This window comes from Aquarana catesbeiana, linkage group LG03 (genome assembly GCF_042186555.1).
Source record: "Aquarana catesbeiana isolate 2022-GZ linkage group LG03, ASM4218655v1, whole genome shotgun sequence".
Taxonomy (NCBI): domain Eukaryota; kingdom Metazoa; phylum Chordata; class Amphibia; order Anura; family Ranidae; genus Aquarana; species Aquarana catesbeiana.
In genome coordinates this window covers 167,509,725-167,526,929 of record NC_133326.1, presented here as the reverse complement: position 1 = coordinate 167,526,929, position 17,205 = coordinate 167,509,725, and the positions used below count along the sequence as shown (strand labels likewise).

General features: G+C 40.9%; 1 protein-coding gene across 2 annotated transcripts in view; it reads right to left on the bottom strand.

The window, feature by feature from the left end:
* DHTKD1 (dehydrogenase E1 and transketolase domain containing 1) overlaps window positions 1–17,205 on the bottom strand; it is a 77,995-nt gene that overhangs the window by 12,278 nt on the left and 48,512 nt on the right. For both annotated transcript variants that reach the window (XM_073619497.1, XM_073619496.1), the window contains exons 7-13: window positions 14,472–14,670; window positions 13,640–13,952; window positions 11,628–11,712; window positions 8,456–8,595; window positions 6,195–6,345; window positions 2,054–2,160; window positions 471–635 (exon numbers count right to left, since the gene is read on the bottom strand). In XM_073619497.1, coding sequence (XP_073475598.1) covers window positions 471–635; window positions 2,054–2,160; window positions 6,195–6,345; window positions 8,456–8,595; window positions 11,628–11,712; window positions 13,640–13,952; window positions 14,472–14,670 — 1,160 coding nt within the window. The remainder of the gene's footprint in view (window positions 1–470; window positions 636–2,053; window positions 2,161–6,194; window positions 6,346–8,455; window positions 8,596–11,627; window positions 11,713–13,639; window positions 13,953–14,471; window positions 14,671–17,205) is intronic.

Sequence of the window (17,205 nt, the reverse complement as noted above, 5' to 3'; positions counted from 1 at the left end):
GTGGCTGCACTGGACGGGCACGAGTGGCTGCACTGGACGGGCACAAGTGGCTGCACTGGACGGGCACAAGTGGCTGCACTGGACGGGCACAAGTGGCTGCACTGGACGGGCACAAGTGGCTGCACTGGACGGGCACAAGTGGCTGCACTGGACGGGCACAAGTGGCTGCAATTGATGTTTTTTTTTAGAATTTTTTAGTTTGTGCCCCCCCAAAAATTTTGAGCACCAGCCACCACTGGGGGTGGGCGGTGAGAGGCTGAAGTGACTGGTCTAGCAGTGCAGAGGAGTCTGCAGGAGTGAAGGATCAAGTAAAACCGTTTTTCATAGGCCTAGGCATGAACAAAGAGTTAACCCTTGCCGTGCAGGCACAGCCCCTCTGCAAAGGAACCCTTTTTCATTTTCCAGTGTTCGGACTTGTTCAGATGGTGAAAAATTTCTTACAATACATATGATGTGAACAAAATGATTACCGGATATCGAAGCAGCATTTTTGGAGAGGCCACAATCAGAGGTTTTCTGAAGTTCCGAATCATTTGTCTACGTAGTAAGTGAAAATACTGTGCTGGAGTTGTCGGGTGAACAACAAACATATTAACATTATCACCATCCACACCTTCTTCTGTACTGTCACACATCTGTAAGAAACGCCAAAAATAATATTGTCACTGCTCAAATTCAAGTAGGAAATAAGTCTAGTAAGCCAAAACATGCACTCACTAAAAAAAGGACCGATCACATTATCTGCTCTCTGTTAAACTCTGCTAGGTAGTGCATATATAGTGGACTGCATTCTACGGCCCAATAATAAAATGCAGGCTGTGGTGTACTGCTTGCAGTTCCTTACCGAATTTTCTATATTTAATACAGCAGAGGGAGCTCTGAGACTGGAGAAGAACCAGTTATGTGACCGACAGGTGAAGTGGGTGGGCTCTCCTCCTTCCATTTTACTTTTTGCCATTTGCTAGCTTTGAAATCTTGAAGCCAGCAAAGCCGCATGCACAACTGTAAAACACACGGCTTTGCTTTATACAATTTTATTTATGTCATGGTATCCCCATGCAACTGACAAACTGTTTTTAAAATAACCCCTTAGACCAGGGATGCCAAACTACAGCCTGATTCTTACATACAGCCTTCTACAAGATTTTGCTTAGTCCACAGCAACTTATATGTCAGTGTCATAGGGGATGGGGGGGGGGGGGGGGGTTGGGCGATTTTAATTAATCATTTATAAAACAGATTTTTTTTATACAATGTGGTCTTCATACTGAAAAGATTGGAGACCCCTGCCCTAGACCATATGCTGCAAAGGATAACCATTGGGAAGGATACCTACCATAATGCCTCTCAATGATCTAAGGGTTTCACCCTAATATTACACTCCCACGCCCAATCTAGTATGTTTATTGCAATTAGCAGGTGTGAAAACAAAATGGAACCGTTAAAAAATAAATAAATAAATACATTTCTAATAAAAATAACAAACATGTTATACTTACCTGCTCTGTGCAAGGTTTTTGCACAGAGTATCCCCGTTTCTCCTGGGGTGCCTGCCCTTCATCAGGTACCCCCACGGAAAGATGGTTTTCATGGAGGCACCCGTGCGGCTTGCTCCCGAGTCCTGCTACTGCATCCATTGACACAAACAGCGGGATTTAGCCCCGCCCCCACGTCAATGGATTTGATTTACAGCAGCGGGAGCCAATTGCTCCTGCTGCTATCAATCTGTCCAATGCGGATGGAGACAGTGACTGGAGCTGCTGGGCTCGTGCGCATCGCTGGATCAGATGGGGCTCAGGTAAGAAAAAGGGGAGATCTGGGGGTAGCTACAGCAAAGAAGGTTTTGCACCTTAATTGAATAGGTGTAATACCTTGAGTTTTTACAATTACTTTAAAATCAAAGTCAATATTCCATCAAAATAGATTGCAAGCATAAATAAAATGTGGTTTAGTTTGGAAACTCTAAATCCAATGCTGTAAATTTTCTTTTTCCATTTTGTTCTGGGCTGAATCACATGTTCACCTACAAACAAGATTATCTGAAGAATCTCACCTGCAGAAAGCGTTCAATGCGACAGGAGGAGTGCTCTGGACCAGCACCGTCATAGCCATGAGGAAGCAGAATCACAATTCCACTTTGTAGCAGCCACTTAGCCTCACCTATTAAAGTAGGGCAAATGCTTTTATTATTAGGAGGAGTATATTTCATGCTTATGCACCATTTTACAAGGAATGATTCATTCTGGCTTACACCACTTACGTGCACTGCATCCAGCATGAAAACAGGGGTGTAACTAAAGCTCCATTTCATACTACATTACAAAGAGCAATCATGAACAATATGTCATAGCCACTGGTCAAAAACAATTGGTCCACCTACTCTGAGCTGCTAAAAAAAGTGTAAATCTGGGATCTATTCTTTGCAATAATTTATTCAGGATTTACACCCATTTTATAAAATCGTATCTGCATTTATGTGGCTGTAATGAATTTCTTTATATTAAAATGCATTTATATTGTAAAACATTTTCAAATTCTAGAATAAATATTACAGAAAAATAAGAAGAATTTTGATTTTAAAATTCCATATCCTAGAGTACAGTACAGGACACAATAAGAGTATTCATACACCATAGGATGTTCGCAAGCAATTAATAGGAAGGGTGGGCAACAATAAGGCAACCAGGACTGTGCTAACATGCCCAAAACCAAGGGTCAGAAGACACAACCTCAGAGAGCGAGTGCAAGAACCTTGAGGCCAAATGCTGCATCAGCTGAAGAATGGACATCCACCTGGTAAAATTTCGAAAACCTATGAACAGAAGACCAGGGTGTGGCCTTACACAACTGAGCTACAGAGGCTTGGCAATGAAATGCCAAGGAAACTTCCACTGATCTGGTGGTAAGCCGTTACAATCATATGGTGTACTTTGAAACAGGGTGTTCCTTGTGAAGTCCAGAAAATAGGACAAACGTAATCAGTCTGTCTGATGGGAGCAGTAGCCTTGAGGTATACTCTGATGGCTCTGACTACATCTAGGCAATGTATAGAGATTTCCTTTGGATGCTTAAGAGCAGGGCACAATGATGGGAGGATAATGTCCTCACTGAGGTTGAAAGCTGAGACCAACTTCAGAAGAAAGGATGGCCTTGGGAGCATGAGAACTTTGTTATTGTGAAGAATGGTGAAATACTTTTTACAAGATAGGGTCACCAGATCATAAACCCATCTGGCAGACACAATAGCAACCAAAAAGCCCATGTTGCAGGAGGGGATATCCCTAATAGCTTCACAGCATGGTTTCTGCAAGACAGAAAGAACACAGTTGGGATCGCAAGAAAGCACAGGGTGCTGCAAGGGGGGCTTAATATGACATACACTTTAAAGAAAAAGTTCTTCAGTTCAGAGTGATGGCAAAGGTCTTTAAACAAAACAAATAAGACTGAGACCTAAACATTAGGAGTACTTAAGGGCAGGGCTTTTTTTTCTCAGAGAAAAGGTGCAGGAACTCAACAATGCCCGCCACACACACATACCTGCCAAATGGCATCAAATAGTAGCTCTTCCCTATGCATACAACCCCTCCCCCCACTGCCCTCATCTTCCCCCCCTCCTTAAAAGCTCCCCCATCTGTCATATGTCTTACCTTTGTTGCAATATTAAGCTGAAGCACGTATCCGGCTGTAATACCTCCCAGCATACTATACTATACTATACTATACTAGTCACTTGCAAGAGAGATCATGCAGTAGGAGCATCAACAATTGGTCACCAGGGAAAAAATGGAGACCACCTAGGGTGCACCTGTTCTGTATCTCCCTTGTCCCTGTCTGGCACTCAGTGGGATCTGCGCAGGAGATCTGACCTGTGGGAGCTACTGGGAGATAAGCTATCACTTATAAATGCAGAAGCTGGACTTCAGTGTTACCAAGTGATAATGGTGAGCAGGGAGCAGAAGACCTGAGCCAGAGGTGGTGGAACTGAGTTCCCCCTAGTTCCTGCTGAAAAAAAGCCCTGCTTAAGGGCAATTTCTGGCCAAGACCTGTTTGTAGGAAGACCAGCATTCAAGGTACAGAGTAATCTCTGGGAATTAAGTGCCAGGCAAAAAAGAATTTCCAGATGCGATAATATATATTCCTGGAAGAGGTTTATCTTGCCTTTATCAAGGTAGGAATCACACTGAAACTCTTCTTTCCTTTAAACAGAGGGTTGAGGATTCCTCCATTTTGATGGTTTTACCATGCTGTTAAAGCCAGAGGCTGAGAAGCATAATAAGGACCTTGAGATAACAGATCTGGCCTGTTGGGAAGAGCCAGGGATCGTCAGGTAAAGGCCACATACACATACTCTCTATCAAGCTCTTCTGAAGGAAGGTTTGGTGCAATTAGAATGCCCATTTCCTCTCTCACTCTATTTTCTTGAGAAGACAAGGCAGGATTTGCACTGGATCTCTGGTTCTGGCAACAAATAGGAGGTAGTTTATTGTTGAATCTAGAAGCTAGGATGTCCACATCTGGAATCTATTTTTGGGATATCAGATTGAAGACATCGGGATGAAGAGCCCATTCCTCCTGATCCAGGCGATGGCAGCTAAGATATTCAGCTTTTCATTTGTCCACTTGTGGGATGTGGACCGCAAAGATAGCAGAAAAGTGAGTTTTTGTCCAAGAGATGACCTAGTTTGCTTCCTTCAAAGCAGCCAGGCTCCTGGTGCCCCCTTGATAGATGATGTAGGCCACCGCTGTGACATTGTTTGACTGCACCTCGATTGGGTGCCCCTTCAGAAGGGGGGGTCCAATGTTTCAGGGCTAACCTGACTGCCCTGAACCGAGAAGGTTTTTCAGGTCTTTTTTTACCCAAAGTGGCATGGCAAGAGACTTTGCCCAATGCCAAGGCTTTTGCGGACAGAGGCAATGAGCTTCTCAACACTAGCAAGAATGTTGCATGAAGCTTCTTCTTCAATATAAGCCTAGTCGGGGGAGAAAAATCTTACACAACTTGCTCCAATACTGCTTCAATACCCTCTTCATTCCTTTCTGTGCATGTGTCCTCTAGGACTGGCATGTAAGGATCGGTTTTTGGTAGAGAAATGGGAGAAGAGTGCATTTTTAGGGCCTGAACAGAGATGGCTGTATTAAAGCTCTAATTTTCCTGAGGAAACGTAACACAGATGCAGAGAATTTCTCTTTAGTCAACTAGGCCACTTGTTGAGTACCTGAAATTGAGCTGGAATCAGTTGCTGGTGTTAGAATTGGTTCTTGCACCACTGCAAGGGAAGCATCATCACTCCAAGGTCGAGTGCTGTGTGAGCATTCAGCAGAGCGAATGTTGGCCTGTAGCTTTGACTGCCTTTCACCTGGTTTTTGTCATAGCTACAACTGAGGGTGCTCCTCTGTAGGGTACTCATGGAATAGGGTGCAGAGTACAGGGAAAGTGTGTATGCAGGGAGTAATGAATCCCTGTGGAGAAGAGGAGGGAGGAAGTGCCTGAAAACCTTATAAGGGTTCTATGTGAAAGTGGCATTAAGGCGTGTGAAGAGAGGTGTGATGTAACAGCTAGTCATCTATCTGAGACTAAGCTCTGAGTGGTTGAATTTTAGTGCCAAATTTGAAAAGTTTACACTACAAGGTGAACATTTCAAACACAGCCCCATTTTAAAACTAATGGTCAGAGATACATCGTCTTACCAGTCAATGACACTGGACTGTAAATAAAGTCCAGGGCCATCACAGTGGGCATAACCCAAAAGGGGCCTTCAGGGACTGGGTTCCATAGCAATGGTCCACGACCCTGGAACTGTACAGATCCCTACGGCTTACTCAAACGTGTTGCACCAAGTGCCAGGGTGAGCACCCCAAGCAGGATATACAGTATCAAAAATACAGGCTGTCCTCTCAGTGTGGAGGGTATGTCCTTTAAAACTGTGCCAGTGTCCAATCACCTGAAGGTACACATCTATAACCCATGTTGTATGAATACTCTGCCCTTGTCCTGTACTGTATGATTAGGAGTTTATGATCTTATTAGTATTTGAGGGTAAAACCCCCAAATAATTAGTAAAAGAAAGCATTATGATCACATAGCTGTATATAGGCTTATCACATTGACGTAGACAGACAGAAGGATTGAGCAGACAGCTCTGTGAATCGTATGGCAATTCACACTGCTGCAAAAGATTTTTATACCACCATACCTCCAGAAATAAAAGTGTCAAATATAATCTGGGCACCATTGAAGAAATCTCCAAACTGCGCCTCCCAAATTGGCAGTAACTTAGGGCTTTCTATACTCATGCCATATTCAAATCCAAGGACAGCTTCCTCTGACAAGGCACTATTGCTTACCTTTTGGAGAGAGAACAAATGCACAATTAGTAGTACTAGTACATCTAGGAGCTGAATAATAATAATAGTAATAAAAATAACTCCTTCTTTTAAGGTTGCTAAAATGGATAAAACAGACTTGTATGAAAATAAAAAGGATTATTGCAAAAACATATACTCAGTGGCCTGAAAAAGGAAACCCCTCTTCAGTACTGCAATGGACCACTTTTGCATTTGACTGCCCAATCCAGATACGCAACCACATGGCATGTTTACCACAATTTCCATCCTACTTATAAAGTATGGACCCTATTAGAAGTTAAACTCTAGAGAAATGTATCTATGCATAACTAAATCTGAAGACACTAATGTTCTTTCCCCAGCTGCTCTTCTCTTTCTCGGTTGGTCTTGTGGAGGTCCCCTGCGCTAACCCCCTCTTTAGTGTTGGATTCCCTCCACCCTTGGGAGAGTCTGTTTAGGTGGAATTTGCGACTCTAAGGATTGGAACGGTAAACTGTTGTTGATTATATGATATATTGGCCTATATGGATGTATACTAAACTGTATTATACTATGTACCAACATTGTTGTTAACATTTATGATTTTAGATCATCACGCCTTGAAGTTCGCCTAAGGAAGCAGGTTGTTTTGCCTGCGAAACGCGCAGAGGCAGCAACAAGTAGGACGAGGACCTGCCTATGTACCAATCATGGCATTGTTCAGCCTTTGGGCCCTCAATAAAAAATAGTTTATACCATTTTAATCTTTATGTATTTTAACTTCATATTTGTCAATAAAATTTGGTAAAGCTATTTTTAGTCTGTCACTATGCACCAGAAAAAGGCCATAGTGTCCGCTATTTTTCTCCACTCTCTTACTTCCACCTTATGGGTTGAGGATTCCTCTATTTTGATGTAAATTGGACGTGATGCCTAAAATTATTGCTCCCTCTCAACCTAAGCTCTTTGTAAAGTAGGGAACAGCTAACTAGGTAAGTGGCAGACTGGTCTTTAAAATGTATAAACTGAATTGGGACATTTTTATTACAATGCCCCAAACAACTGCAGTACTAGAACAAACATTTGTATTACAGATAATGTTCGTCATATTCATAGTTAAACCAACCTTACAAACTCTTCATCTGCAAAGTCAATTATCATCTTAGGCAGCAAATAGTTCACTAGAAAAATTCATGTGTACCAGGTTTGCTGCCCTTTAGAGTGGACCAGGTACCCCCAAAACACAGGTTTCCTTGTGATACAACTAGTGACCATCTTCTGTGCTCCCTCGCCCTGACTGACTCCCTTTCACGTTTTTGGCTTTACTACTGGCCGATCGCTGTGACGGGCAACCTTACTATCCAATAGTATGATAGAAAAAAAATTGAAGGGTTAGGCCACAGCCGGCAACCATGTTATCTGGTCACTGGTTGTATTATAGAGCAGTCTTAGTTTTGGAGGTTCCCAGGCCCTCTACAGGGCATAAAAATGGATATTAGTATCTGGACATGTGCGTTCATTATGGTGAATGCCAGTTTACATTGTTTGTGTGTTCGAGATATAGATACACTTTAAAGGTCATTAGCCCAGTTATATTACAAATGGTACTATTTTTTTTTAATCTATTTTCCAGTCAATATTGGGGCAACACTCCAGCAAGTTTAAAGTAAACAATTGAGTGTTGTGAATGCTGGCTTTTCTCCTAATTATGCAGAAGCAGCAAAGAATGACAATAACGAAACAAAATCTATAATGCCCTGGGCTCTTATATCATGATATAAAATTTGCATCATAAACACATCACTATGTGCCAAATAGTATAACATTAAAGACATTAAAAGACATGGGTTTGATTTACTAAAACTGGAGAGTGCAAAACCGGGTGCAGCTATGCATAGCCAATCAGCTTCTAACTTCAGCTTGATCAATTAAGCATTGACGATAAAACCTGGAAGCTGGTTTATATGCAGAGCTGTGCCAGATTTTGCTCTCTCTGGTTTTAGTAAATCAACCCCATAGCTCTGTCTGAATATGCATATTTTCAGTTCTGTGTTTTGTTTTAAAGTTAGAATTCTTTTTTAACACCAAGAAAAAAGTACTTTATATATATGGTCATATGCATATTACACACCTCCAAAAAGCCTTTCTGGTCAGGTGTTATGTGGTTTAAAGGAATGTAGGTGTCATTAGTCTCTTGACAAACCACCATGGCATGTCTTTGACTGAAAGTTCCACGTCCTACATCTTGTCCACTTATTCGAACATTAAACCCTTAATAACACAACAGAAATAAATAACAGATTATAAGCACTCTGATACTTGTGATTCAACAGTAAAACAGATGCTAGGATGCTAGAGGTAACATATACAGCCCATTACAAATGGTTATTTTTAAAGAATGCTTTGGACTTTGCAGTTATGTCCATCTAACTACTTACCTATTTATAAATTTTAATCATGCAAATTGATATTAATCATAAAAAATCTAAAGCCATAACTTTACTTTTGGGTAGTGTCTGGAAGTATTCATACCCTTGTTAGATTTAAATTGCCTTCCAAGTACCTCTGGGTAGATTCACCCTCCTGATTTCTTTTGGTGACCACTGTCACACAAAATGATTGGAATCCAAAAGTACTACAGTTTTCACAGCAAGGCCTCTTGCACACAATACTCCTGTTTGAGCATCTAATTTTTCAGACTTTTTTTTTTTTTTTTAAATGTATATTCGTGCACATTTTAGTGCATGTACAGCAGCTTGTTCTCGCATTGACAATGTCAATGGACAAATCTGTGCGAATTTGCACCCAAACGTGCGTGAATTTGGCATAAATTACTGACCAAAAATGCAGATTTTTCTATTTTGATTTTACTGAAGTATATACGCCGCTTGTTTATGCATGCATAGGCACATTACAATTAATGGGCTGTATTTTAGCTCAGTAAAAAAAAAAAGCTGTACTGAGCTTTTTCAAGCTGCAGTGTGCAAGAGGCACAACTGTAAATGAGGAGACACAACAGCCTGGGACTTTCCCCTCATTTTGTAGACAATTTCTCTTACTTGAAAAATGCAAATTATACATTATAGTTTCTTTTTAAGCAGTTTTTGTTTTTTTTAGTGTTTACATGGCGTACTTAAAAGTGACTGGTTCTCTTCACAGCAGATCTTTTACCACCACCTAACCTAGGAGTGTCCAAAACGGGTATGAATGCAGCCCAACACAAAATCGTAAACTTAGTTAAAGTGATTGTAAACAATTACCTAAATGTTGATTTCTTTTTTTGGGGGGGGGGGATTTTTAAAAAAAATGCATTTACACTTTTTTGCGAATGCGAACACATGCAGCCGAAGGAAAATTTGACCCTGTCTCTTCTGGACTTTAAGTTTTATCTTCACAAAGAATATATCACACTGTTCACAATCATGCCTTCTTCACGTCATCAGTGCAGTAGGCAGCACCTATATCTGTGAACAACTATTTTCAAAGATGAAGCACACAAAGGGCAAAATTAGAACCCAAACATCTGATAAGCACCTTGAAAATGAATTGAGAATTGCTACTACATCCATCAAACCAGATATTGCATTTGTTTATCAAACAGTGTCAAATATTGCACTAGTTTTATGTTGCTCTATTTTACTTTTATAATAAAAAATATATATAAAAAAAAAAATAATATAGTTTTATTACTTAAGTAGGTGTATTATCTATATCTGTGATCGCCAACTTGTGATCTGCCTGACTTTTTCTGCTCATCAGCTATCCTTATTGCTAGTGTATTTTATGTTTGGCCCAAGACAATTCCTTCTTCCAATGTGGTCAAACAGTTGGACACCCCTGACTTAACTTGTACCACCCAAGATGGCCACTTGTTATGCTCCAAGTATTAACTTATTTATCGGCATATAACACGCACTTTTCCCTCCTGAAAATCAGGGGGAAAGCGTTTGTGTGTGTGTGTGTGTTATACGCCAATCCCTGATGTCTCCGAGGGAAGAGGAGTAGCAAGCACCACTGGATTACACAGAGCCGCGATCTCCTGTGTATCCCGGCGCTCAGTCACGCACAGCCAGGCCTCCTGGCCCCGCATTGGGCCACTGTTCTGTCTATCATATGAGCAGGGCCAGGAGGCGTGGCTGTGAGTGACTGAGCATCGAGTACACAGGAGATCACGGCTCTGTGTAATCCAACACTGGCGAGGCTGCAATGATGGGAAAAGGTGAGGCTGCAGATGGGCACTGAACAGGCTGCATTGTTGGGCAATTTAGTGGCTGCAGATGAGCACTGAAAAGGGTGCATTGATGTGCAATTTAAAGGCCGCAGATGGGCACTGAGCAGGGTGCATTGATGTGCAATTTAAAGGCTGCAGATGGGCAATGAGCAGGCAGCATTGTTGTGCAATTTAGAGGCTGCATTGTTGGGCACTGAGCAGGGTGCATTGATGTGCAATTTAGAGGCTGCATTGTTGGGCACTGAGCAGGGAGCACTGATGTGCAATTTAGAGGCTGCAGATGGGCACTGAGCAGGCTGCATTGTTGGGCAATTTAGTGGCTGCAGATGGGCACTGAGCAGGGTGCACTGATGTGCAATTTAGAGGCTGCATATGGGCACCGAGTAGGGTGCATTGATGGGCTGTGACCCTTATTTTGCTTCAAAGTTCTTTATTTAAAATGTAAGTTTTTTTCTTGAAACATCCCTCCTAAAATGAAGGTGCATGTTATACGCTGATAAATATAGTATTTTGTTTCTTACAATATGGATGAGGCGGCTTTATTTGGAGATCAAAGGATATTTTGCAAATGCAACTACAAAAGAAACCTATTAAATCCAAAAAACAGTAACAGGAGTCACCATGTAAATAAGCCATCTTCTGTGTGCACAGCCACCCCCTGGACCCAGGTGCACACATCTAGGAAACCCTGACTTAGTTCTAGCTCAGGACTATTGCATTCCACCTTCATCATACTGTCTCACATCGAACAGATGGCAGCTTTAGTGGCCAACAAAGAGGCACTACACCTGCCTGTGGAACAGTAAAAGAGGTCAGGATGGAAGTACAGCAAAGGACTTCAAAAAAGATGCAGTAGGGTTCAGTGAAGCTTGTGTGGAAAACAGTGGAGGTCCTTCCTAAAATAAAAGGTACTGCCAGGCAGCATGAAGTGCATCCTTTCTGGGAGTGCTTGGCTTATTTTTGTGTTACAGGTTTGTTTTAATCTCTTCAGGACCTGAAATAATCATGCCACATATACAAAAAGTTCAATAGATACAGTATATATTAGGAGAAAAATAGAAAATTGTATTACCTTGGCAAAGTAACGACCCAAAAGCCAAAGCTTCAGCTGTACCCCAATCCATCTTTGTTCCTTCCTGCAACTTCTGTATTCTAGACTAAAATAATAAAATAAAAAAAAAATAAAAAAGTATACAACTAATCAACAAAAAAAAAAAAAGCAATACACAGGCAGATCTACAATCACAAACAAAAACTATATTAGAAACGTAGGCTGCCATTACAACAGAGTAGGGACCAAATATTCTTCTCAAATGCACTGTAGAGATCATAGAGATGTTATAACTTATGTTTGAACATAATTCCCTGACGCTACACTTTTCTGTCAGAAAACAATTGGTCAATTTGTCAAGGAGGAACAACGTCACTGTATCTGGGAATACGTCCATTGGTTTTTAAAGCTTCATGGCTGCTGTCTAAGGATTTGCTAAAGTACTGAAACAGGATACAGAGTGCGATATAGAGCTTGCAACAACCTCTGTGAATAGATACAGTGCCTTGAAAAAGCATTCACACCCCTTGAAATGGTCCACAATTTGTCATGTTACAACCAAAAACGTAAATGTATTTTATTGGGATTTTATGTGATAGACCAACACAAAGTGGCACATAATTGTGAAGTGGAAGGAAAATGATAAATGATTTTCAAAATATTTTTACAAATGAATATCTGAAAAGTGTGGCATACATTTGTATTCAGCCCCCTTTACTCCGATAGCCCTAACTAAAATCTAGTGGAACCAATTGCCTTCACAAAGTTACCTAATTGGTAAATAGAGGTCACCTGTGTGTAATTTAATCTCAGTATAAATACAGCTGTTCTGTGAAGCCCTCAGAGGTTTGTTAGAGAACCTTAGTGTACAAACAGCATCATGAAGGCCAAGGAAAACACCAAACAGGTCAGGGATAAAGTTGTGGAGAAGTTTAAAGCAGGGCTAGGTATTAAAATAATATCCCAAGCTTTGAACATATAACTGAGCACTTAAACAGTGCTCCGTTACTTCACAAGCCATCATCCGAAAATGGAAAAAGAGTATGGAACAACTGCAACCCTACCAAGACATGGCTGTCCACCTAAACTGACAGACTGGGCAAGGAGAGCATTAATCAGAGAAGCAGGTAACTCTGAAGGAGCTGCAGAGATCCACAGCTCAGGTGGGAGAATCTGTCCATCTTGCCTTTATTGTGGCCAGAGTGACAAGAAGAAAGCCATTGTTGAAAAAAAGCCATAAGAAGTCCTGTTTGCAGTTTGCGAGAAGCCATGTGGGGGACACAGCAAACATGAGGTAGAAGGTGCTCTGATCAGATGAGACCAAAATGGAACCTTTTGGCCTAAAAGCAAAAGGCTATGTGTGGCAGAGAACTAACACTGCACATCACCCTGAACACTCCATCCCCACCGTGAAACATGGTGGTGGCAGCATCATGTTGTGGGTATACTTTTCTTCAGCAGGGACAGGGAAGCTGGTCAGAGTTGATGGGAAGCTGGTCAGAGTTGACGGGAAGTTGGATGAAGCCACATACAGGGCAATCTTAGAAGAAAACCTGTTAGTGTCTGCAAAAGACTTGAGACTGGGGTGGAAGTTCACCTTCCAACAGGGCAACGACCCTAAACATACAGCCAGAGCTACAATGGAATGTTTAGATCAATGCATATTCATGTGTTAGAATGGCCCAATCAAAGTCTAGACCTAAATCTAATTGAGAATCTGTGGCAAGACTTGAAAATTGCTGTTCACAAAAGACTTGCAGCTGTAATTGCAGTGAAAGGTGGTTCTACAAAGTGTTGACTCAGGAGGGCTGAATACAAATGCACACCACACTTTTCACATATTTATTTGTAAAAAATGTTGAAACCCTTTATCATTTTCCTTCCACTTCACAATTATGTGCCACTTTGTGTTGGTCTATCACATAAAAGCCCAATAAAATAAATTTATGTTTTTGGTTTTAACATGACAAAATGGGGAAAATTTCAAGGGGTATGAATACTTTTTCAAGGCACTCTAAATATAACCAACCAACCTGTGCATGCATCTTGAGCAGATGGCTGTGCAGTTGAAACTCCTCAGGAACCTCCACAGATTTGGCTCCGATGAATTTAAGCAGGTCAGCAGGAACACCAGTGTCCCACGTTGTGATGCGTGCACTTGGTTCTACCATTTCCCTCCAGTGATCTTGAAGGTTGTTCGGGGGAGGAGTGTAAAGAGTCATATTGGCAAGATGATCATTAAGCTTTGCGTAATAAGATGTCTTGATGTCCGAGATTTCATCTTCCGTCATTAACCCTTCAGATATTAAACGCTCTGAATATACATCTGGAATACTCTTTCTTGACCTACACAGAAGAAGCCACGTAGTTGGTTAGATGAAATAAAGATCTGTGAAGCAATTATGAATAAACTCTACATCACCTGTCGATTAGAAGGAAATTCAACACTTACCGTAGCTTGCTAAAGCCATGTCACTACACTATAGAGTTGATTTCACTTTGAATTCCCAATCACAAGCAAATAAAAAAAAGAATTTGCACATATGATTGGATAATTGGAATTGTGAATCTTGACTTAATAAATTAAAGGAAAACTCAGTTCTTTTGGAATTCAGCCTCTTTGTCTCCAAGGACCACTTCTGTTTATAAGGCTAGTAGATTTACCATCTTCAAAGTGTTATCTACACATTTTACACGCAGCACTTACATAGTTTAATCATTAAATTAAGGTAAATGGATTAACAGATAAGAAATTATTTTAGCATAATATAAAAAGATAAAGAAAAAAAAATCTAGAATACAGGTTGTCTTTATGGAAACAAAGAGGAAAAAAAATCTGCAGAAATTATTTGATTCTCGACTTACCGGATAATTTTGTACATTTCAGGATTAGTAAAGAAGGGCTCATCCAGTTCATTGTGGCCCCACTGCCGATAACACAACAAATCTATAATCACATCCTTCCTAAAAAGCCTCTGATATTCAACTGCTAATCTTGTTGCTTTGAGGACTTCTTCTGGAACATCTCCATTAACATGAACTACAGCACAGTCAACTAGTTTACCTAAAACATAGGAAAAAGTACTTCTTACACCAATTACAAATTAGTAAAACTAACAAACGCTGGGGAAAAAAAATATGTAAACCTATATAATGACATCACTACAAGTTTAGTGATGTTTTAACAAGATATGTAGTGCAATACAGACAGTCATTATGCAAGACTTCTTGATAAATGGAGCCATCTTATGACCAACTGTGCTCATAAATTTTATTATAACGATCTTGAAACGATATAACAGTCATATAAAGCTGCCAACATTCTTATAAAATGTTCCTACAAAATGGGATTAACGTCTGTAAAGGTACATAATAAACATAACTAGAAAAAACCTTTGAGCACTTGCAAAACAGTAAGTGAAGGCACCTCAACACCACCGCTACTAATACCTTATAAGTGCCCCTTAATTTACTGCATTCCATTCTATGTATAAAAAGTTACCAAACATGCTTTTATGTAAAATATTTTAAAGAAAACTAGGGGTCTTGTGCAAGAATTCATTTTTTGCAAACTGTCAAACAGGAGCCTTTAGTAAGAGAAATGTGAAGAGGGCTTTGTGACTTGATACTGTGCTTTTCTGCAAATATTTTTTTTTGGGGGGGCACACTGTCAAACAGGAGCCTTTAGATGCAGTTTAAGAGAAATGTCAATAACTGGAGGGCTTTATGATTTGATACTGGTATGTGCACTCAGAAGCTAGGTGTCATGAGGCCATTCAGTTGACAGGGCATAAATTGTTAGACTTACATTACCATTTACCAATGACTTTCAAACCAAACAGGCTGATTCAGAAAAGTAAACTTTGCACTGTGTCATAGACTTCTATTATATCCTGCGGGTTTAGTGCACTTTTTGGGATCCTGCAAAGCACAGCTAACCCGCAGGAAAGTCGCATGTGCATTGCGCTGCACCCACGGTGCGGGTAAACCACAACGCATCAGTGTGAAAGCAACCTAATAAGGGGGCTCGGGACAGTAAGGGCACGCTTACATTTGTGGTTTGGGGAGTGGCGGTAAAACCCCATAATGGCCTGCAACCTGTTACCAAATCACTTAAGTGGCCGTCGCTCTTCACAAGGTTGAGCACCCTGTTCTAAACAATAACGCATAAAGCAAATAAAAGAACAAATATAATCTTTCATTTATTCAGATTATCCCAGTTGCTACTTGGTCCCATTTTCTAATTTGTTTATAATGGCAAGGGCAAATATCTTTGTTGAGCCCAAGGGAAGATGGACAGTGAAGAAAAGCCCAATTAAGGCTGCAATATTTCTGTACAAAAACTGTAGATATGAATGGCACCTGCAGGCTGGTTGCATGCTTGGACACACTATAATTACAGTATACTCAGATGCGAAAAAAAAAAAAAAAAAAAGAAAAAAAAAACGTAAACTACTTTATGTCAACACATTTTCAGGTTCAATGAACACAAACATTTTGACCAGACAACGGCAAATAAAAAACCAAAATGACTCTAGAGTAAACAGTTCGCTCTACTAGTAAACATGCATTCCAAAGCTTTAAAGGTTAACCTGAATGCCATGATAGAACAGTGGTAGGACAAAGGTAAACCCACGGCTTTATAAAGCATAAAGAATGTTGTAGGCCTAGATAGAATAATACAGCTTCCATTGCTAAAATGTATAATATATATACATATACACACACACACACACACACACACACACACACACATATACACAACACACAGTATCTCACAAAAGCGAGTACACCCCTCACATTTTTGGAAAAATTTTATTATATCTTTTCATGTGACAACACTGAAGAAATGACACTTTGCTACAATGTAAACCAATCCCCACCAATCTCAACAACTTACGTCTCATCTCCTTACTCTCCTTCTCCTCCAAACTTCTTGAAAGACTGGTCTACAACCGACTAAGCGACCATCTGACCATGAATAAACTTCTTGATCCCCTTCAGTCCGGTTTTCGCCCTCAACACTCCACGGAAACTGCTCTCCTTAAACTCTCAAATGACCTACTAATGGCTAAAGCCAACGGACACTATTCTGTACTACTTCTCCTGGATCTCTCTGCTGCCTTTGACACAGTGGACCACCCCCTCCTCCTCAAAAAACTCCACTCCTTTGGTCTCCGTGACTGTACTCTTCGCTGGTTTTCATCCTACCTATCCCACCGCTCCTTCAGTGTCACTTACAACTCTACTTCCTCCTCTCCTCTTCCTTTCTCCGTTGGGGTCCCCCAAGGTTCTGTTCTTGGACCTCTCCTTTTCTCAATCGACACCACCTCCTTGGGTCAGTTGATTGCCTCCCACGGCTTTAAATATCATCTCTACGCTGATGACACCCAAATCTATCTCTCCACCCCACAGCTCTCTCCATCTGTCTCCTCATGCATTACCAACTTACTAGCAGACATATCAGCCTGGATGTCACATCACTTCCTCAAACTCAACCTATCCAAAATCGAGCTCATGATATTTCCTCCCTCAGGTGCCACTTCCCCTGATTTCCCTGTCAATATCAACGGCTCAACTATCAACCCAGCTCCCCACG